The sequence below is a fragment of the Amphibalanus amphitrite genome, unplaced genomic scaffold, assembly GCF_019059575.1.
Source record: "Amphibalanus amphitrite isolate SeventyFive unplaced genomic scaffold, NRLGWU_Aamphi_draft 000704F_arrow, whole genome shotgun sequence".
In the NCBI taxonomy this organism is placed as follows: Eukaryota; Metazoa; Arthropoda; class Thecostraca; order Balanomorpha; family Balanidae; genus Amphibalanus; species Amphibalanus amphitrite.
Genome location: NW_024882198.1, coordinates 288,948 through 310,147, shown reverse-complemented (window position 1 = coordinate 310,147; position 21,200 = coordinate 288,948). Strand labels below are relative to the sequence as shown.

Below are 21,200 nucleotides of genomic sequence, written 5' to 3'. Positions count from 1 at the left end.
GAGTCGGCGGATGACAGCTCTGTGTGCACCGCAAATAGTGTGGGCGGGGATACGAGTATATGGGTTAATGATGGCTGGTCACACGGAAAGGTTTATCCTTCGATAGTACGCTTTACTCTTTCGAGACAGAAATGTCATGCGTTCGCTGTAAAATCACAGACTCAAGAAAGACGGAACAAACGAAGAAAATGTTACTGGCATCTAAATGTCACTACTGAACTCAATTTTTAATGGTCTGTGCCCTAAAGGACGAAATATTTTAGCTGTGAGCCGTCTGACAATGCAAAAAAAAAGAATTATGTAGCTATACTTGTATTTCTCGCCCCGCAGCGATACCAATGTCACAGCGACGCGGATATATATCTCACCATTTTCAGCGTATCTGGACCGCGACTGGAAGACTGACAGCTTAGCCAGGTACGAGTATAACCGTCACGACAATACACATCCGAAACACGCTATAGCAAAGATATCATGGGCATACGTAACGGTACCATGCCATATATCTAACTTCAGCACAAAAAGAGCCAAAACACAGAGTAGTGCTTTGCCTTAAATGCTAGTACCATTATCATTATGCGAACTTAACAAAATATTATGGATTACACCCAACACTAACAAATACCAAGGTGACGATACAATCCGTACTTACATCATGTAAAGTGGAAGCCCAGATCGGTAAAGTTCACCACCAAAAGGGCCACGTTCCGAGCTTACCAAGCGCACGCTGCCACTGCCGAGTCGAAATATCCAGCTCACAAGGCAAAGCACACACCAAAAGTCCTACCTGAGTTAACGGCACAAGCCAACATTATCATCCCGGGCGGACTGTCAAAAGAGCACAGGATAAACTTCTGAACATTTTAGTAATAGTTGTATCCCCGCAATGTTCTAGTCTATCAGATCTCACTCAGACCCAGGTTTAGTTATAGTAAATCCTTGTGTAAGGCCCACTGCAGTGCCGGAGGGCTGAGTCCCGACATTCCCCTCCCCCTTCCTTCTTCCCAGACTCGGCTCTTGTATCACAATCAAACGGAATTTATGCTGTTTTCACCAGTTCCCGCTCATGCTAATTCCTCTTAATGCTACTATTACCAGTTGGAGCAAGAAGCACAACTCTAATGCCCTAATTTTACCAATTCCCATTTCTCCCGGAGTGGGGCGTTGTGCCCACTTCCCTTACTGAGCCCTGTCCCAGCCCAGCACCCCTCCCCTGCCGCCCCACCCAGCCCCTTTATAACCCCCCGGGACACCCCGTCCTCCAGCGGCACTCGGTTGGTCCCACGAGTTACTCCGTCGGCAGTGTCCAGTCCTCAGACCGGGTCCGAGTCGGATCCGGGCGCCGCCGGCCGCTCGGACTCCGCCCGGCGCCCGGACTCCGGGACCGGCCGGGCCGCTGAGGCCCCCGGACCGGCCGCCGCCGCGCCGGTCTCTGTAACACGGGGGACGGGGCTCGTCAGGGCGGGTGACTGACCGCTGGCGTCCGAAACTTAACGAATTTATACACTACACAGGACGGTGATACGTTGACAGGCACAGCTCAAACAACCCGCTAAAGCAGACATCAAAGTGGTAGAAATTGTGTAAATAACTAGGCAAAGTAAGATTATGAAAAACCTCTGGAAAAAACGAGCGTGGTGTATGTGTATGGGACGTGGTCCTTACCAGTGGGCTCAGCCTGCGGCCGGACCAGCTGGCCGGGACGGTGTTTCGGCACGGCTCCGGTACGCGGCGCCACCGTCGCCCCAGCTGTGCCTCCCTCTCCGGAGGTCGCCATCGGAGCCTACAGACGAACAGACACGGAGAGTGGTCAGAAAAATAGGTGAACGCGAGTGTCCCGCTTCGATAACAGAGAAAACGGGATTTTGAAGTGTTCGAAAAGAAACAGAACGACAAACTACTTGGAAGATCCGGTAACAAGAAAAGCTAGAAATGCTACGATGAGGTAAGTTCATACATTAAAAGCAAACACTTCTCAAATATATTATCAGAGCAATATTTTAACGTAGTTTTATTGTTTAACAACCTCCATTGAAGCAGTTACTAATCAGCGGCACATTTCCAGTGCGCAGTGACGCGAAAACAACCAGTCATCGTCTATCGATTGACTCACCGCCTCCTCCACCAGTCTGACGTCATCGGCCGTGCGAATGACGTCACCGGGGGCCTCGAGGTCAGGAGCGGGAGTGCCGCAGGTGCCGGCGGCCGAGGCAGCGCGCTCCGGCTCCCGGCGCCACCGCGTCTGAGGCAGGGCACCCACAGAGGAGCGTTACATTATCGGACAGGTCAGCCTATCGTCTACCAAGACATAGCAAGGGCTAGCCCGTTGTTCTAGGCCGAGGCTAGTCTTTGATAGGTACAGAACATAAACTGATATACCTGTGGAGTGAATTATATATAAAAAAATGTCCTGCAGAACCATTCACCCTAAAGGATATCACTCACCTAAGCAAGAAACCGCTTGTAATACGAAACACAGCCGGCTTGGTCTTACCAATGATGGCACCCCATCCACGGCTAATGCTAACCACCCTCTCAGATCAGTTTAGCACTCGTACCCTCTTCTCCGGTTACTGCTCACCCGTCTCGGTCGTCGGCCGGACCGGGCTCGGCCGCTGGGACGGGCGCCGGCTGCGGCCGCCGCTGCAGGGAGGTTTTGAGCCTGGACACACACAGAAACACACACCGTCAGCCGATGTCGGGGGCGACAGCAGGCAGCCAGGCCGTACAGAAAGGCAGAGCATGACGGTGGCGACAGAACAACCGGAGATAGGATATCAATGATAAACGGTGGTGTTAGAACTACACTGACTGGTGCGTCTACTGTTTTTTGTGGCAATTTATCCGCTCAGAAACTGCCAGTTAAATCCCTCCTATGCAGCCTTCCTATCCATTCCTATCTCACGACGATGACCAATGCCACCTGGCGATACATAGTTTATGCGACGAAACCTTTGAAAAGCACAGGTTGAGCTACCGCGCACAAAAGATCCCCATACACTGGCGTCCTTTCCTGTACCAGGTGCATAATAGCCTCATTACCAACGCGCCACTTAGCCCCATCAAACACTTCCGTAAATTCCGTACGCACTGACCGTCAGGGTCGCTCCGTACGATCTCCGGGCGGGCGGCCTCTGGGAACGGTACACGGGCAGCAGCTGGTCGTCCTCAGACTCAGAGACGAGCACGGCCAGCGTGGCAGAGACCAGGCGCCGCTTACACACCGGGCAGACTCGCCGCGAGCGCAGCAGCCACGGGTCCACGCAGTGACAGTGGAACGCTGGGGAGGGGGGAGTCAGACAACAGTCACGGGTCCACGCAGTGACAGTGGAACGCTGGGGAGGGGGGAGTCAGACAACAGTCACGGGTCCACGCAGTGACAGTGGAACGCTGGGGAGGGGGAGGGTCAGACAGCACACAGAGATAGTGGAGCCCGGCTGGAGAGGGGAGAAGCCTGAGCCAGAAAGTACTAATGGAAGAGACTCCTCCACTTCAATGGCAAAAATCACCATTATTTCCCCCGGCCAAAATGCCACGTCTTTCCTGAGGCTAGGAAAACTACCTATCACGATAAACGACAACCCTGTGCTCAAAACCTCCCTCTATTCTCTCCTCTATATACAGGGTGATTCATAGCCGTGTGACCTAGGGTAGTGTGGGGTAATTTGAACATATTTTTACGTCTTCTCCGTTGTACCAAGTTCCAGCTCAACCCTGGATGTAGAAAAACTGCTTCAGTAGCACAAGTGTCACTTGCTTTCACCATGCAAGCCTCATTTTTGGACGAGCCGAGCATACCTTGAAAAGCATAGCCTCACTTCTCCATCAAGTCACGGTGTGTTCAAATTGCCCCACTGTGGGGTAATTTGAACATACTGCCTTTACCTGTCATAAAAACGATAGTCTCGCCAGCACCGATGTTGTTTGACCCATAAACAAATAGGCAGAACAATTCTAAACACACCTTCACTTGAAAAATCAACACAACAACAAAAATAACAGTTGCAGAGTATCAATATCTGCACGCTGCACACCGGTCAGTTGACAAAATTCGCCTCTCTTCAATTAACAGAACGTCTATCATTTTTGTTCGATAAAAACTCTCCCAACCTTGCTGCACCTGTTATAGTGGTGCCAATCGAAACCTGGACATTTTGAGTTCTGATTTTGTCCAATGTCCAATTTGGAACTGGTTGGACAAAGGTAGCAGACTGGACAACATTGGACGATGGCTTGCTACACTTCAGCGCTTTTTATAAAGTAACGTGCATAGCATTGATTGGCGAATGGAAAGCTTGTTAAGCTCTCAATATAATGAACACTTTTCGGCTGGTAAAATTACATTATAAGCAATTTAAATGACAGTTTTGAGTGTTGATTAATGCGTAATTTTCAGACATATTTGGACAAATGGCTGCCTTTAACATTTTTGAACGGAAATCAACGGAAATGCCGGACATTAGACGGATATTAGACGTAAATTTTATAAAACTGGCATCACGTATCTGCTACTGCTTTGGGTCGAAAATATTGGCAAAAAAAAAAAAGAACTGGGAGCGTTGTTTTTTCGGAGCTATCCCTGTCTTCACTGAAATTCTCAGACTATGTTCAAATTATCCCACGCTAAAAGTTATTTTGCCATATCTAAAAACAAGTTTGAAAAGCAAATTTCTTGGATTGAAGGCATTGATTAGGTCATTGTACAACAAAAGCCGTTGCGTATTAGACGCTAGCAATGCAAGATTTTGCGCTGCAATGAAGTTGCAATGACGTGATTTTAAGCGTTTTTACTTGCGAAATTGATTTTTTACAGTGTGCGTCAACATCTTCATTCCCTGAAACTTTAAACCCCGTTCATATGATAGCCCTTTTAGTTATGATAATTTCCCTCATTGGTCTTATTGTCATGCCACTTATGGATTTTCCGTAATTTTGTGTTTTTTTTTTACACTATGTTCAAATTGCCCCACATGTTCAAATTACCCCACCCTACCCTATTTAGTTGATCTCTCTTGAGAAGAGGATTGCATATTTTCGCGTGAAATTTCACGTGCTAGTGGCAAATTTTATGAAGTTTTGTTCGGTCTTGGTCTGGTCTCTGTATATCGCTCAAGATGTACACCGTGCAGCAAAATGTAGAAATGTGTAATTTGTATAATTTAACGGCTAACGTAGTCCGTTAAGCGGACACCAAGATAGTTCTGCACGTCTGAGGGCCTGCACCCTTGGGAAGCTCCAAAGAAGATAACAATTAATAGAATTGTTAATAAATTCAAAACAGAGGACACGGTTTAATGATAAATACGGCAGAAAAAAAATTGGTAAGCGAACCCCGGAAAGTTGATTTCAAATAGCGCTGAGGTTTCGTGGGCGCCACACTCGCCGGATCTCAACGTCGCATGCAATTCTTCCTCGGGGCTATGCAAAGTCCGAGATCTGTTAGGAGAGTCCCCAGGATATTATGCGACTGAAGGACGCCATTGCAAGCTTCTTTGGCTCCATTTCCTTAGACATGTGGTGCGCCCGCGCCATCGCCAACTTGAGGGCTCTGGTGCTGGAGTCATCCGTCGCCGAGGTGGCCATTTTGAGCATCTTGTCTAAAATGAGTGTGAGCTTCAAAGGAAAAGTGTATATGACTGATACAATACATGGATCAAAACTTCAGATTTGGCTCTTTCATATGGCGCTTCGCAATCGCATGTAACACGAAAGCATTTCCTGTAGTTTTCATTTATTTTCGGTCACATGGCTATGAATCACCCTGTAAATATTCCCCGGCCGAGAGGCCCAGGCTGGAGGGAGCCGGTCCGCATTCCACGTACCGTGTTTGCAGGGCAGCACCCGTAGCTGATCGCCCTCCAGGTAGTCCTCCAGACAGATGGCACACGTCTCCTGGCCGCTCGGGCCGCCACCAGAGGCCGTCGCCGCCGCGAACCGGCGTGTGGGGATCTGCGCCAGCATCCGCTTGGGCAGCAGCCGGCGGGCCGTGCGGCGGTACTCGGAGATACACCGGTACAGCTGTGTGTGGGTGTGTGGGGGGGGGATGGAGTACTGATACCACACGTGACGTACTCGAATATAACTACATTATACCTCGGTATAGCTGAGGAAGGGGAGGTGCAAGCGGTACGTTCGGTGATCTTGGCAGAGAAGATTAGGCACTGCTTTCCACCACTGTGTATATCTTTTGTTGAATGATTACATTGTTTTTTTAACACATCTGTTCTGTAAAATGTCCATTAACAAAACTTGCTACTTATACCAAAATCCGCTATCAGCTCTTCTAAGGAGCCATCCAGGCGTAGCCCATCTGAGTCAAACACTCACCATGATTGAGCTGAGAACCATCAGACAGAGGACGATGAGCAGCATCGCCGGGATGATGAACGCCAGAAACGTGTACGGAAAGTAGCCCGAGATGTAGATCGCGTAGCTGAAACATAGACAGGGGATTCAAATAGGTCAGAGGAGGCAGCTGTTCAAGGTAGTCATAAATGAAAGACAATGCCAGCCAGATTGTTCCAACCGGAAAGCGGAGATAAATCAATTCATTTCGTAAATATCCAATAAAAGCGGCCAGTTATCAATCGAGCACATTGCAGGAGCAGCAGTTTCAAAGCTCGTGTTTCAGTCTGTCGTGAGACAGAGTGTCACAAATTAAAATGTTCGCCGTGGAATCTTCTTGACAAAAAGAGTTCAGTTCGGCACCTCACTGTATTTCTTGACTCGAGACAGACGAGAGATAGAGAGATAGAGACAGTCTAGGAGAGTGACCGAGAGCAAGAGAGACTGGGTCACATAGCGAGTGACCGAGCGTGAATCGTCGGTGGGCTGCCGAGACTCGGCAGAGACTGACCAAGACTAAGACCGACCAAGACTGAGACCGAGACTGACCACCCGGCGGCGGCCGGCGCAGTCGACGACTCCGAGTAGGGGTCGCCTCGGTCGTACGTACAAGCTCTGACATATGGCCTACAGCGGCTGACAATGTTACACAGAGTCCGTTCGTCGTGTCCTACCCGGTGCCGTAGAGAAAGTTGGTCCTCAGCATGATGCCGTTGCTGAGTCCGATGTAGAAGGACGGAATTTTCACGTCCTCGTCGCTCTCCATCGGCGCTGCAATCGACAGGACGCTGCTAAGACAGAACAATTACGGAGAGCCGTACACCAGCGAAGGGGCGAGATAGAAGCACATTTGAATTCACGGTTTTACAATATCTCATAAATAAACGGAGCCTCATTTCTTGCAATATCGCCTCAGACGATTAACGAACAATCTGTATTGCACCTATCCTTCATTCATTCATTCTAAACAATCATTATTGCACCTATCCTGACGCATTCAGCCAACATAATATCTCATCCAGCAGGAGAACTCGTAAAAATACGTCCCAGTATGTAGGTCAACTCCAAGACACAGCGAAACTTCGAATACCCTCGGGGAACGGGACCCTCTCCTACCCCAGCCGATAATCAGCGATCCCCGTTCCACGTACAGAATCCGTCTCCGGTGGTGTTGAAGACCAGGGCGGCCACGTAGCCGGCCCGCTGGGCTCCCAGCACCTTCTGGCCGCTGGGACAGTTGCCGTCAGTCATCAGCAGGATCCAGTGGTGGCGGGCAGCGGTGGAGGGCGGCGGGGCCACCGGGCCGCAGCCGTCCGGTGGCTCGGACAGCACCAGGCAGCCCTGGGGATGGACGGAGGGCACAGAGGTCAGAGAGAACCAGGTACCCTGGTGAGTGGTGATACCGGTCAGAGGTCAGAGTGATACGGAACCAAATAGGTAATACTGGTGGGTTAAGTCACAGGTCACATGTTATAAGGGTCTGACATAGCAGGTTCCCCTTAGGGTACAGGTAACAGTTCACCAAGATAATACAGCATTATGTACTACTATAGACAACAATATAGTCGCACAGCAGGCCACATGTCATAGGAAGTCACACAGCGCCATCAAACAGGTGACACGCCAAGGCCAGACGCCACAGCTGTTTCAGGTCATATTTTCACTATCAGATCAGCTCAGGAAGTCGCACATATCCGCGCGGACTAGAATGTGAATAAACTTTCGTGGTGACCGCTGACGTGAGTCGGTAAGAGTCGAGTAGGATAAGAGGAAAGGAACCTGAGAGCACTTACTGTGAAAGGATAACTGGCGGGAGGAGTCCAAACTGAGAATAGCTGGGCGTACAGATCGCACCGCACCTACCCCGATCCCGTCATGGCGGCGCACGGGGACTGTCAGCGGAGTGTGGTGGGGTGCCCGCACTTACCCTGATGCCCGTCATGGCGGCGCACGGGGACTGTCAGCGGAGTGTGGTGGGGTGCCCGCACTTACCCCGATCCCGTCATGGCGACGCACGGGGGCTGTCAGCGGAGTGTGGTGGGGTGCCCGCACTTACCCTGATGCCCGTCATGGCGACGCGCGGCCCGAACTCAGACGGGCTGTCCTCGATCTGGTACTCGGCCGCGTCGGCGCGCTGCTCTATCACCAGTATGGTGGCGGCGGCCGCAGGGCAGAGCGCTGCTGCCACAGCCAGCAGCAGCAGCAGCGGCGGCGGCGGCCGCATCACGGCCCAACTGGCAGCCCCGCCGACACGGGACGGCAGCCGGCCGCGGCTGGCGCACCTGAGAAAACGGGCCGTCAGGGCGCCATCGGTTACCGGATACCGACCGCCCAGCGACATCTGGTGCACCACGCACCATTGATATAATCTGACCCTCGCCGGATCTATCGGATTTCTACATGCGCTCCGGTCGAGGGGCTCCCTCGCCGTCCCCCCCCCCCCCCTACAACTGAGCTTAGGCCTCACGGAAAAGGAGGGTGCGCGCCATTACAAGGCGCAGCCACCGCCACGGGTGCCCAATTTCAAGATCTTATTTGGACCAGTAACATCCCAGGTCAGGTCAAATCCTTTAAGTGGTCAGACCACCTTCTTCTCTGTCCTTATAAAGTGGCCAAAGAGGGTAGGCAACTGAGTAGTTGACTAAGTTAGATAGGTACTTAAATGATTCCACTGAACAAAAACAAGGAAGCTCAATGTAGAAGTGTAAAAAGCCAAAGTTTATTTTCCATTATTCCTGCATAAAAAAATAAACAGCGGTCCAGAGGATCTTGGATATGCTGTGAATTCGGACAGTCATAATCTACAAGACGTTGTCGTTGAAAATGGCTGAAATTGGCCACCCCTGAGTTTAAAGTTTAAAGGATGCTAGAGAAAGACAGCAATATTTTTTTAAGCCATCAATTCAGATAATCTCAGAAGAGGTTGACCAGCTGCATCCACTGGGGTGACAAACTTGCACCAGCCCAGTGCCCACGGCCCCACACCAAGCAGACAAAAAATTTGCACAAACCCAACCAAGATGTAACTTTTTTCTTTACACAAAATCAAAATGTCTGCAATCTGCATAATTGATGTAAATATATTGAATATCAACTATTCACTGGCTGGTTCCATTTTGTCTCAACCTGCTCATCATTTTCTCTGATGATGCACAGATGTTCTAACTGGTACGTACCTACCAAGTTAGGTACCAGTATAGCGCCTTTTGGGGCGACTAACGGAGCGAGCGAGGGGGTGAGTCTTGCACGTGCGAAATTTCGAGGGGGTACCTCCAACTGACTTGTGCACGGCACCCTACTGACCGGTTTCTAGCGATGTGCCAAATTTGAGCACAATCGGCCCAGCCGTTCTCGAGATCTGGGAGCGGCACCCTGCACGTGCGCACGTGCTAAATGGGTCCCAACTGACTTGTGCACGGCACCCTACTAACTGGTCCCTAACCGTGTACCAAATTTGAGCGCAATCGGTCCAGCCGTTCTCGAGATCTGGAAACGACCCCTGCACGTGCGCACGTGCAGCAGCACCCCAACTCTGGCACATGGATATGCAGTGCCTAGTGGGTGCCTACCTACATGCCAAGTTTCAGCGCAATCGGCCAAGTAGTTACCGAAATATTGCAACAATTACAAAACGGACACCTCTTCGTTTTGCACGTGGCACGTGCATAAGGGGTCACCCACATGCATCGGGAATAGTCCAATACTTGGTAGAAGGAATGAAGCTACCCTACAAAAATTACCGCGTGTAAATCGGTCAAGTGGTTGCTGAGATATAAGCCTCGCAAAAGCGTCCGCACGGCCGGCCGCTCATACTCAGAAATTTCAGGAAAGACTCCGCTCGCTTCGCTCGCTCCGTAACAACATTCTCCACAGAATTGACATCACCCCACACTGATCTTGGATGTGAGGTAATACAGCAATCAGTAGGACTGCAGCTGAGGTCCACACAGTTTCTGAAGGGTAAATTTTGCTCCTTTCCATGCTTTCAATGTCCTGAATAAAGATTGACAAAGCTCATGATAACCCATTGAGGGTAGGACGTAGGTTGCCCAGCCCAACCTTATCTGGCCCAATCCAGCCTGGACTTCTGCCAGAGGTAGGTGTGAGGTAGGTAGGTGTTAGGTTAGGTTAGGTAGGCTTAAGGTTCATCTTCATCTTCGTGTTATGGGGGCAAGAGACACAATGTCCTGTAGGGCCAGTTCTCGCCGATTTCCATAACTTCACTTAGTACTCAGTCTCAGTCTGTCTGTTAGGTTAATGTTAGATCAGGTCAGGTTAGGCTAAGATCATAAGAAGGGTTAGGTAAGGTTAGGTTGGGTTAGATTAGGCTGAGTGAAGTCAGATTAGGTAAGCCTGCTAAGGTGACCTCACTTCAATGAATTACCATTATGTTTGCTGCACTAATAAATATAATTTTTAGATTTGAATAGACATTGTAAACAAAAAAGTAGGCAGGTAGGTATGCATGGTGTGAACACTGGCTGAAACTAAAACATTATCATGAAATTATATTGGATATTGAAAATGTATTTGGCTGCTTGAAGCCAGGGCCTCCTCTAACATGTTAACTGGGGGGGCGCCCCCCCAGTGATGCCGCTGGCCCCCCCAGTGGAGCTGAAATCGCGTCACTGGGGGCCAAGCCATAGGCGTCGCCAGACATTTTCGGTTGGGGGGGGCAAAATCAAGTTTTGTGTTAAATCTTGCCTTTCCCCAGCCGTTACTCACTCGTTTTACATATCATTCGACGCGCAATGGTGCGAGGAATCCGATGGTGACAAAGTTTTCCTTCTAGCTATAGCATGTATTTTTTTTACAAAAAATCAAAATTTTGACATTTCTGGACAAAAACGACCGTTAGAATTACAGTGGCTGCGATTGCCGACGCACTGCAGAGGGCCCCTGTGCAGACTCTCGTCGCTCATGATCATTACCCAGTAGAAGGTGAAAAACGCTCCATTTGAATCGGATCACCTCGCTAAAACCTCCATTCACGCATGCATGCCGAGGTTTTACGTGAAATGCATAGGGCTTATCCCAGCCGCCGATTGTAGCTAAGAATTGGGCATTCGGCGGAGACTGAGAGAGAATGTCGGAAGTGTGAATCGAAAGTACATCATTCATCCTTGCTGCAGTGAGAAGAAGTGTTTTGTTCACTCGAGTGTGAACAAAAAGTTTCTGGTTTTTCGAGTGAAGGGAAGCGCTGCAAACGCGACCAAAAATATTTAACGGAACCAAAAGTTACGCACGGCATGGCGGCAAGAGAGATAGGATTGCGACTTCCAGGCCATTTCAGGCCACTCAGGGTCAGTGTGGACTCTCAGAAGCCTGCTTAGGATCCCGGAGATCGGCGTTGGTCACCCCAAATATTTACGTGTATGTGGTGCTTTAGGGCTTTCCGAGCCTAAGGTGGGCCCGGAAAGCCCTTTAGGGCACACGAGCTTTCAGAAGCCAGTGTGGGCGGCGGGCGCTAAGAGACTAGGCCCAGGCTGAGCCTGGAGCCCTCGAATAACAGTGTGAACCGTCGGGGTCTGTGTCGAATCCTTAAGGACCTTACGTTGGTAGGGACATAAGAAACATGTGTTGCGGCCCTCAGAGGGACACGTGAGTTGTGACCCCTCAGATGCCGGGTTGGGGTTAGTAAAGCCTGTCGCCTCAAAAGTTCGGCTGAACTATCATAGGCCAGTTGAGGTTTTCAGAAATTTTCGAAGGCATCCTCAAAGATTCGTGTGGCCCTTCAGAGGTCTACGTATGTATAATGTCCTCAAAGATCCCTGTATGGGCCCTCTAGAGAACATGGACACCAGTGGGACTCTCAGAGGCCGGTTTGGGCCCTCCGAAAGCTTCTTAGAGCTCAGTGGAGCTCCTTAGGAGCCTGTGTGAAAAGCAGGCTCATGAGCCCTGCGGCACTTGAACGGTACTTGTGCCTGTCGCAGACATTTGACGAGAGTTGAGAAAGGCCCCGAAGATTTCGTGTCACGCTTTGAACGTAAATTATGTGTCAGTCAGCACTCCAAAATTTATGAAAACCAGCTACAAAATGTAATAAAGAACCAACTAGGAACATGGCATGAATCATGGCATTGACATTTCCGAGTCGAGAGTCGGAGTCTTGAAGATTTTGGCGACTGCGACTCTGACTTTGGTTTGAACTGCACGCTCCAACAGAGTCTGACCTCACAGGCATTCTCAGAAAGGTACCCCCATTTTTCCCCGACTCCAAAATCTCATCGGATCTGTATCGATCTCAGGGGGTGCCCGGTCCGAGGTTGGGGGGGCAAGCTGCCCCGCTTGCCCCCCCCCCGTGGCGACGCTAATGGGCCAAGCGGTGAAGCAAATCAAGTCGAGGCTCCAAGTCAAGCATAATCACAATGGCAGGTACATATCAACCTAAATAGCTATAAGAGTCTTACTCTTACTATAGCTAGATTCGGCTACTGAATGTATCCGATTTCATAGAAATATGGGCGGTGTTTCACGGGCTGCTGCTACCAAGCTGCTATCAAATTGCGCAAGCTGACGTCACACTTGTGGTAGTGTTGGAGCAATGGGCCTGTTGATGTCTCCATGGAAACCCAATTTGACAAGTCGTAAAATCGGCGTGCTGCTATCACCGGTGAAACAGGGCCATGGCTTAAAAACGCCCAATTTTGACAATAGCCTCACAGAGAAGATTATTGCTTTTCCAGAGGGCTGTTCACGGGCCCTGTGTGCGGTCGGACCGCACACAGCCTCCAAGCTCCGCCCACTGCGTCCCTACGTCAGCCTTCCGTCACCGCACACAGCGACCGCTGTGGCCGGTCGGGACTGGCCACAGCGGACCGTCCACCGCACGCAGCCGTGACGTCAGAGCAGCCTACCCATCCCCTACCCCCACGCCTGCTGGACGCACCGCACACACCGCACGCAGCAGTGTGCGGTGCCCGTGAACACCCCTCTGCACTGGCGGATCCAGGGGGGGGGCATTAGGGGCATATGCCCCCCCCCGACAGGAGCCTGGGGAGGGCATTCAGTACAAGTATGCCCCCCCCCGTTCAGACTTACACTTCTTACGCCTATAACGAGGAACTAAATAAAAATGGTTTAGAAAGCCTTCCTAGTAACTACTTTTGTGATCAGAGTCGTTTTAGTCAGCGGCGCGAGAACTTCTTCCAGACTGGGGGGGCTGAACCATAATAGAGATCAACCTAGGGTACCCCCAAATCTAGTTTTCTCACCGGTTTTAGGCCACTTATTTTTCAGACTTTGGTCTTTTCAACAACAACAACAACAAAAAAACGAAAAATGCAAAAAGTGAGGCATTCCGTCTCAGCTGAGTGAAGAAACTACCGTTTTGGCAGCCTGGAGTAAAGGTTTTAATCTGTCAATTGAGTTGCCGAGCCAGTGAAAGAGGTGGATTTTTCACTTACATGCTTTCTTCCTATGTGACCCACAACCCCTAATTTGGGAAGGACAAGCTGCCCAACGGTTCCTGGCCTCATGAAAAGTTGTGTGGACCGCCCCCACGGCCGCAGAATTGTGGGGGCAAGCTTCCCCCACTGCCCCCTCCCCCGGTTCCCGCGCCTATGTATGAATCTATGAAATTGTGTTGGTAGATTTCCGATTTCGATTCCTCCAGCTGGAGGGGGGGGGGGCTCAAATACATTACGAGCCCCCCCAGCTTTTCGGCTGGGGGGCTCAGCCCCCGCTAGCCCCCCCCCTCCCGGTTCCCGCGCCACTGGTTTTAGTAACGTCAATTTAGTTGTCATTGCTTTATTTTGTCTAAAAATATGCTGCTTCTTAGTTCTAACCACAGGGGAGTCATGCCGCTTCAACCCTTCTGACCGTATTGTCTAACGATGGCACTCATATTGCGCAAATCATGCAGGAATCGGCCGCCGCCTATGCTTGGGAATGGGGATGGTTAGAATATGATTTACCTGTATGGCCGCAGCCAGTGCAGCGTAACCGGGGGGGGGGGGAGGGGCACAAGGGGCGCGTGCCGCCTCATTAGATGCATGGTGCCCTATGGGCCCGAGAGGCCCTGCAGTGCCAATTGGCCGCTCAGGGTCCAAGCGTGCCTTATTTCGACTGAGATAAGACCCGCAGGCCTCGTGAGGGCACCTCACAGAGTCACGGGCTCCTGAGTCACATCACACATCACATCACACATCACACATCTCCATAAGGGTCCCACTCCGGCTTCTAAGGGCCCTGTGCTGGCCTCTGAGTGACCTTGCTGACCTATTAAGCGTCAGCTCTAATTAGGGTCCTGGCCCATACCCGCATGGAACGCCTCCACAGTTCCACATCAGTGTCTCTGAGGGCCCATAACGGCGCCTGTGGGGGTCTTACACCGGCGCCTTTGAGGGCCCAACACCGCCAATCTGAGGGACTAACACCAATATTTCTTAAGGCCCTACATCGGCGGCGGCTCTGAGGGCCCCACACTGGCGCCTCTGAAGGTCTTTCACAGGCGCATCTGACGGCTACCTACCTGCACTCTGTGGGCCCCACACTGGTGAGTCTGAGGGCTCCCAGTGACGCCTGAGAGTACCACGCCGGTCTCCAGAATCCCGCAAGGCTCCTGAAACCCTCTGCTGGCCCTTGCTGGTCTCTTGAAGACCCCTTGCCCCCATGCATGTGTCTCTGAGTACTGAGGACTCCCACAACGATGCCTTTGAAAGTCTTCACCGGTGACTGTGAGGGCACCACACAGACGCGTCTGAGGGCCCTACACCGCCACCTCTGAGACACCAGTGTCTCCTGAGGCCCACATCGGCGACTCTCAGGGTCCCACACCGGCGCCTCTGGGGCCCCACACCAGTGCCTCTGGCAGCCAGCCACCGGTAACTCTGTAGGTCCTACACCGGTGACTCTGAGGGCCCCACCGGCGTCTGAGAGTACCATGCCGATCTCTAAGGATTCCACAGGGCTCCTGAAGACACTTGCCGGCCTGTGAAGGCCCATTGTTGGCATCATACGGCCTGTTACCGGCCTCTGAGGGCCCTTTGTCGGTCTCTGAGAGGTCCTACTGCGTTATTAAGCATTCGCATTTCGCACCAACAACTCCAAGGGCCCCACACACAGCCATCTGTGAATGGTGTGGGCTTAGCGCCACACCAGTGTCTGAGGCACCACAACGACGTCCATGTGAGGGCCTCACACCAGCACCTTAGAGGGCCCACACCGGCTCCTTTGTGGTTCCTGCACCAGTGCCTCTGAGGGCCCCACACCACTGCCTCTGGGGAACCCACACCGATACCTCTGATGGTCCCACGCTAGTACCTCTTAAGGTTCCACACCGGCGGCCCTGGGTCGGCTCTATACACCAGTCATTCTGAGGGGCTGAGGGCCCCAACGGCCCCACCAATTTTCGTCGATTTCTGGCGCTGCCCGTGTATTTGTCCCAAAAGCCTCCTCCTCCTCCTGGATCTGCCAGTGGGGGTCAGGTGTCCTACCATTTCTGTTTTTTTTTTTAAGAAAAAAAAAACTCGTGTCAGGGCTATGACGAAAAATAAGTGGCCTAAATCCGATGAGAAAACAGGATTTGGGGGTACCCTAGGTTTGGCTCCGTGATCTGGTATGCCCCCCCCGCGCTGAACCCCTGGATCCGCCAGTGCCCCTCTGTACCAGCAAGTCATGGAAGCTGAATAATATCAAACTAAACCTAGTCATTAACCTCAATGTTATGTTGAATTTTAGGTACATATTCAATTTAAAAGTTAAATATGTTTAACTTTTAAATTGATACCAATACCTCTCCTCCTCACCTCACGTATAGCGCGCCACAAATGCGCAACAAACACTCGCGCTTCCAAGGTTGGTGATATTCTATGGCGCTAGATAATTTCACTGTTATTTTATGGTTGACGTCATATAATTTATTTATCCAGCAGACCTCGGGGCTTGCCCCGTGGTCTCTCGTGCGACATGCCAGCACAGATTCTGTATTGATGTTTTTCCCCGAATAGAAGAACAAGGGAATTTGTCCCCCCCCCCCCACAGATATAAAGACGTCTCCCCTACATCCCTTCTTCCTTCCTGTTATGGGATGGTCTCAGACCTGAGAAGTGAGACCGAGGGTCTAAGTCTAACCTAAGGAGAGAACACAAGACTGCCTCGAGATCCCGAGCGTCAACGCATCAAGCGGCATACCGCACTCGCCTGCTATGAAAATCCTAGCATTATGACAAAAACATCTTGATCCAAAATGACATATATTCCAGTTAATGCTTCACACCCACATCATAAGCAAACCGGTCGCTTCACAGCTGTTCACGCTGATTCTATGTGCCTGAAGGCTGACGCCGAGGTGGTCAGAACCGTTAATAATTCAGCACGACCCGGTGGTCTGCCTCCATGCCCAGCTGGGTGTGCACCGTCAGCAGTCCTGTGGCCGGCTCGTACACCACGCCGTCGGCCGGCATCGGAACTCCGTCGGCGCTGACCGATGACGGCTCCGATGGCACTCCGTAGAAGGAGATCTCGGACAGCGTCGGGTCCGGCATCCACTGCGTGTCGTTGTAGGTCACCTGCGGATAAAACAGTACGGTAAGACACTGATCAGACAAGCAGCCACGTTCCGGACAACGTAAAAGTAGGTACAGGGCACTCTTACCGACTGTCGATAACTTGGGTGTTAAAAGTTGACCAATTTTATCAATGGGCTATGAACACTATAATTTCTACATTTATCTTGAAATGATTTACCAAACACTCGATGAAAATTATTTCACCTGGATGTCGAGCGTGTTGTCGCTGAAGTGGAAGAGGCAGTGGTAGAAGCTGCCGTCCTTGAACGTGTCCGTGGTCTCTCCGTCGTCCCAGAAGAGCATGCCGGTCGCCTGGGCGCCGAACACCGCCAGCGAAAACGGGTTGGCGCGGCTGGCGGCCGTCGTGGTGGCGTTGCGCTGCGTGGGCACGGCGGCGCCGCCTCGGCCGAACACGGGGATCATCTCGTCCAGCGCCACCTGGTAGAGCACGCCACCCGAGTGGTCGGCGTCGTAGGCCAGCGCGCCCGAGCGCAGGTCCCACCACTGGCCGGCCGGGAACGTGACGTTGACGGACGTCATGCTGGCCTCGTCCAGGATGGGCGCCACCATGACGGCGTCGCCCCACAGGAACTGGGTGTCGACGCCGCGCAGCGCAGGGTCCGAGGGGAACTGGAAGGCCAGCGGCCGCGTCACCGTCTCGCCCATCTCTGAGGCGCGCCAGAAGAGCGTGTACAGGTAGGGCAGCAGCCGGTAGCGGAGGCCGAGCGCGTCGCGCGCCGCCGCAGCCACCGACGGCCACATGGCCGGGTCCTGGGCGGCCGCTCCAATCGTGTTATGGTTACGACTGAAGGGATAGAACGCTCCAAGCTGCGTCCAGCGAAGACAGAGGTTCTCGTTGGTTTCGCCTCCGAAGCCACAGATATCTGCGCCGACGTGCGGGAAGCCGAACATGCTGAACTCCAGGATACCGACGACGGAGCGTTTCATGTCGCTCCATCTGGCGGTGTTGTCGCCCGTCCAGTGGGTGGCCCAGCGGCCCGCGCCGACGAACGTGCTCCGACTGACGATCAGACTGCGCCGGCCGGCCATGGTGGCGCGCACGGCGGCGCGCGTGGCGCGGCTCTCGCTCCAGCCGTACAGGCTATGCACGTCGTAGTGGTAGTACGAGGTGGCGGTGCCGTCCAGGTCGGCCGCGTGCACGCTCGCCATGCATATGGTGTGGTCGGCCACGGTGCCGCTCGGGTTGAAACCGGACCGGACGAAGCGGGTGGTGTACGGCGGGTAGTCGAGCGCCGTGTGCGAACACTGGAGAGCGCCCCGCAGAGAGTTGTGGCTCACCCGGCCGATGTTGGTGTCGAACGACGAGGGCTCGTTCATGTCGATCCAGAAACCATCCGGCTCGCCGGCCGCGGCGCGGAACCGCCGTATCTCGTCCGTCCACCACTGCACCGTTCGGTTGGCGAAGAAGTTGGGGTAGAGCGTCGGTCCATCTGGCCACACTTTGCCAGCGACATACTGTCCGCAGCCAGTACACTGGTTCTCAGGTATGAACGACGCATTGGGCCACTTGACGAAGACGTCCTGCTCGACGCCACGATCCGAGGTGGGGTAGGTGCCGAAGTCGGCGGCGATCGCCGGGTCGTAGATCAGCACGAAGCGAACGCCCTCCTCGCGGAGCTCTTGGATGAACGTCGGCAGGTCGGCGAAGTTGTTGGGGTCGATGGTGAAGTCTCGTTTGCCGTCCATGTAATCGATGTCGGAGTACTGGACGTCCTGAGGAATCTCTGCGGCCTTCATCCGCTCACGAACGTCCCTGATGTCCTGGACGCTCTTGTAGCCCCAGCGGCAGAGCTGGAAGCCGAGGCCCCAGTAGGGCGGCATCACGGGGAGCCCAATAGTGCGGTGGTACTGCTGCAGCACTTCCAGCGGCGAGTCACCAAAGAACAAGTACAGATCCAGGATGCCACCCGTGGTGCGGTACGTCAGGGCGGGAACGCCGTCCAGCAGGAACAGACGGTACTCCATCGCGTTGCTGTTGAGGATCAGTACGCCGAAACTGCTTCCGGAGTCGTCCTCAATTCCCAGGAAGAAGGGGTGAACCCCGTACAGATTCTCGACATCAAATCCAGGTCCATGGTCGTGGGCGAAGATGGGCCATGTGACGCCCGCCTCGAGGTCGTGTCGGAAGCTGTCGTGGTTGTTCTCGCCGAAGCCGTACAGGTCGCTGGCGCCCAGCAGGAAGGTGGCCTCGATGAACTGATCTCCGTAGATGAGCTCGGGCCGCGAGGTGATCACCGGCCGCTGGCGGTGCGTCACCTGGACGCCGAACGTCTGGCCGGCCTCGGTGGCCGTCAGCGTGATGGCGTAATGCGGATCGGACGGCGGCAGAGTGGGCAGCGGCGGCACGTCCAGCTCGACGGGCACCTCGTACCGGGCCGCGGCCGTGTCCCGGTACTGCCGACAGCGGGAACGGGCGGTGGTCAGCGGCCAGAGACGGACACCGACGCCTCAAGGGCTCGGGTCTTCGAGGGTAAGCAGTTTTTAGGGTTGACATGTTACCTGGGGTATCGTTTACAGAGCATAAGTGATCAGTAGTCCTTTACAAACAAAGCAATAGCAATGCCCACTTTTTATCTCGCCAGATAGCAAAAAGACCGCGTAAGTTTCGTGGGATAAGTTCAAGTACATTACCAGCATATGATCGGGATTAAGAGTTGAATGAACTGAAATTTACTGCCGTTTTCTGCTCGAGCCAGCCCTGTCTCTGCCCGCTCGTCCCTCTTACCGTCAGGGCCATCCTGTTGTCGTCGTACTCGACGGCAGTGACCGTCAGTCGCTCGACGTCGTCTCCGAACATGGTGATCTCGCTGTCCCGGCGGCCCAGCAGCAGCTCGTAGCCCGTATGGATGACGTGCGGTGGCTCCAGCAGCTGGTAGCCGACGCGGTCGGCCAGCCGGCAGCCGCCCTGCTCCCACACACAGGCCGAGTAGAGGCCGCAAGTGGCCTCGTCGGCCGAGTCGGGACCGTCCGGCAGCGGGCACTCGAGCGGCGCCGAGACGGCGGCGCCCAGCAGCGCCAGCAGCGTCCACAGACGGGCCATGACCGGTCACCGGGCAGAGGACGGACGGAGGGGCGCGGACCGGGACCGGGACGACCGTCCGCCGCCGCGCTGGGACGCTCACTGGTGGCCGACGGGACGGCCGGATGGACTACAACCGGGCGATAGGACCGTATCTGACGGCCGGGCCCGACTCACAGCGAGCAGCCGGTTTTTCAGCGGACTCTGTACCGCAAACATAAACTGCTTTTTACAGGTGGAGTGTGGAAGGTACAAAATAACCCGTTCCCTCAAGAAATAAGTCCCGTGACCGTGACCGTGACCGTTCCGAGCAAGTATCCCGTATCCCCGCAAGCGTCCTTTTATTCCATGGGCTGAGATAACGAATTATGTGTTCCCGTTCTGGCCAGCAGCCATGCACTGTCAGTTAAATCGTTTAACAGACGGGTAGAACTACTTGCAATTGCTAGGGTGTCATGGTAACTTGCCAGAATCAAGAATAGTCGATAAAAGTGTCAGGAAAAAAACAAAGAACGAGAAAACTCATCGACTAAACCACGAGAGTTCAATTTGATCAAGTCACATTTGACTGTTACGTAAAGTAAAGCGTGCCTCCTGAAACACCGTGGGATACCTACCTCATGCAATAGCATTTCACGGGCTTCTATTTTATCAGTTCATAGAAAATATACACGGAAACACGGTGGATATGGCTTCCGTATCTGATACTTGCTTGCCGAAGCTCTCAGAACTCAGTATCACCGTGTGACTATGGGCGTGCCTGACAGACGGGCGCGTCTCCTGTTATCTCTGTTCCATCTGGCCGGGTCCCACAGACCTCCAGGCACATGGGATGCGCCAACCGAGCGACGGTGCTCTCTCTCTCTCCCCCCCCCCCTCTCTCTCTCTCTCTCTCTCTCTCTCTCTCTCTTCCGGATATGGAAGACGAGGATTGATCAGTTCAAGCACCAGCGACAAGAGGCTATACCATACTATTTCTGTAACGAAGTTCACTCCCAGCCCCCTACCCTACTAACAATTTCCTTATATGGTCACTGTTCCTCGCCTTGACGCCTGTCCTGACCCGCTTCTGATTGGTGCTATGATATGACGTACATGTGTGCCGTACTTATGTTACGCGTGCCGAGCCGCAGCGTGGGCGCAGCCCTCGGCCGGGTGAGGGAGTTCTGGACTTCTGGGCTATCGGGCAAACACATTGGACTCGCGGGAGCCGCTCTCCCGTCGGCTACTTTTGACTTCACTTTCTGTTCTCGGACATTTTTGGCCACGTTGAAACTGCTGCCGTTTGACCAAGAGTAACAAAT

The 21,200-nt window shown here is 53.0% G+C and overlaps 2 protein-coding genes across 2 annotated transcripts; both read right to left on the bottom strand.

The window, feature by feature from the left end:
* Positions 1 to 296: 296 nt before the first annotated feature.
* On the bottom strand, positions 297 to 8,624 carry LOC122364882 (E3 ubiquitin-protein ligase RNF167-like). The gene is made up of 10 exons (XM_043335687.1): positions 8,402 to 8,624; positions 7,497 to 7,686; positions 7,020 to 7,116; positions 6,328 to 6,433; positions 5,823 to 6,018; positions 3,096 to 3,280; positions 2,582 to 2,662; positions 2,114 to 2,242; positions 1,666 to 1,783; positions 297 to 1,432 (listed from the first exon to the last, which is right to left on the bottom strand). The coding sequence occupies exons 1-10, from the start codon at positions 8,567 to 8,569 to the stop codon at positions 1,314 to 1,316; spliced, it is 1,389 nt and encodes a 462-aa protein (XP_043191622.1). The 5' UTR covers positions 8,570 to 8,624; the 3' UTR covers positions 297 to 1,313.
* A 7,900-nt stretch (positions 8,625 to 16,524) lies between these two features.
* On the bottom strand, positions 16,525 to 20,708 carry LOC122364869 (sucrase-isomaltase, intestinal-like). The gene is made up of 3 exons (XM_043335653.1): positions 19,603 to 20,708; positions 17,061 to 19,271; positions 16,525 to 16,856 (listed from the first exon to the last, which is right to left on the bottom strand). The coding sequence occupies exons 1-3, from the start codon at positions 19,915 to 19,917 to the stop codon at positions 16,650 to 16,652; spliced, it is 2,733 nt and encodes a 910-aa protein (XP_043191588.1). The 5' UTR covers positions 19,918 to 20,708; the 3' UTR covers positions 16,525 to 16,649.
* Between the last annotated feature and the right edge of the window lie 492 nt (positions 20,709 to 21,200).

What these genes read in the sequence shown, in the direction of transcription:
- LOC122364882 (XM_043335687.1), bottom strand. Translation starts at nt 8,569, where the DNA reads ATGCGGCCGCCGCCGCCGCTGCTGCTGCTGCTGGCTGTGGCAGCAGCG. An exon ending in CACCACCGGAGACGGATTCT is followed by an intron (nt 7,117 to 7,496) that starts GTACGTGGAACG and finishes TGTCGATTGCAG; the next exon opens with CGCCGATGGAGAGCGACGAG. An exon ending in AACTTTCTCTACGGCACCGG is followed by an intron (nt 6,434 to 7,019) that starts GTAGGACACGAC and finishes TCTATGTTTCAG; the next exon opens with CTACGCGATCTACATCTCGG.
- LOC122364869 (XM_043335653.1), bottom strand. Translation starts at nt 19,917, where the DNA reads ATGGCCCGTCTGTGGACGCTGCTGGCGCTGCTGGGCGCCGCCGTCTCG. An exon ending in ACAACAGGATGGCCCTGACG is followed by an intron (nt 19,272 to 19,602) that starts GTAAGAGGGACG and finishes CGCTGTCGGCAG; the next exon opens with TACCGGGACACGGCCGCGGC. An exon ending in ACAACACGCTCGACATCCAG is followed by an intron (nt 16,857 to 17,060) that starts GTGAAATAATTT and finishes TTTTATCCGCAG; the next exon opens with GTGACCTACAACGACACGCA.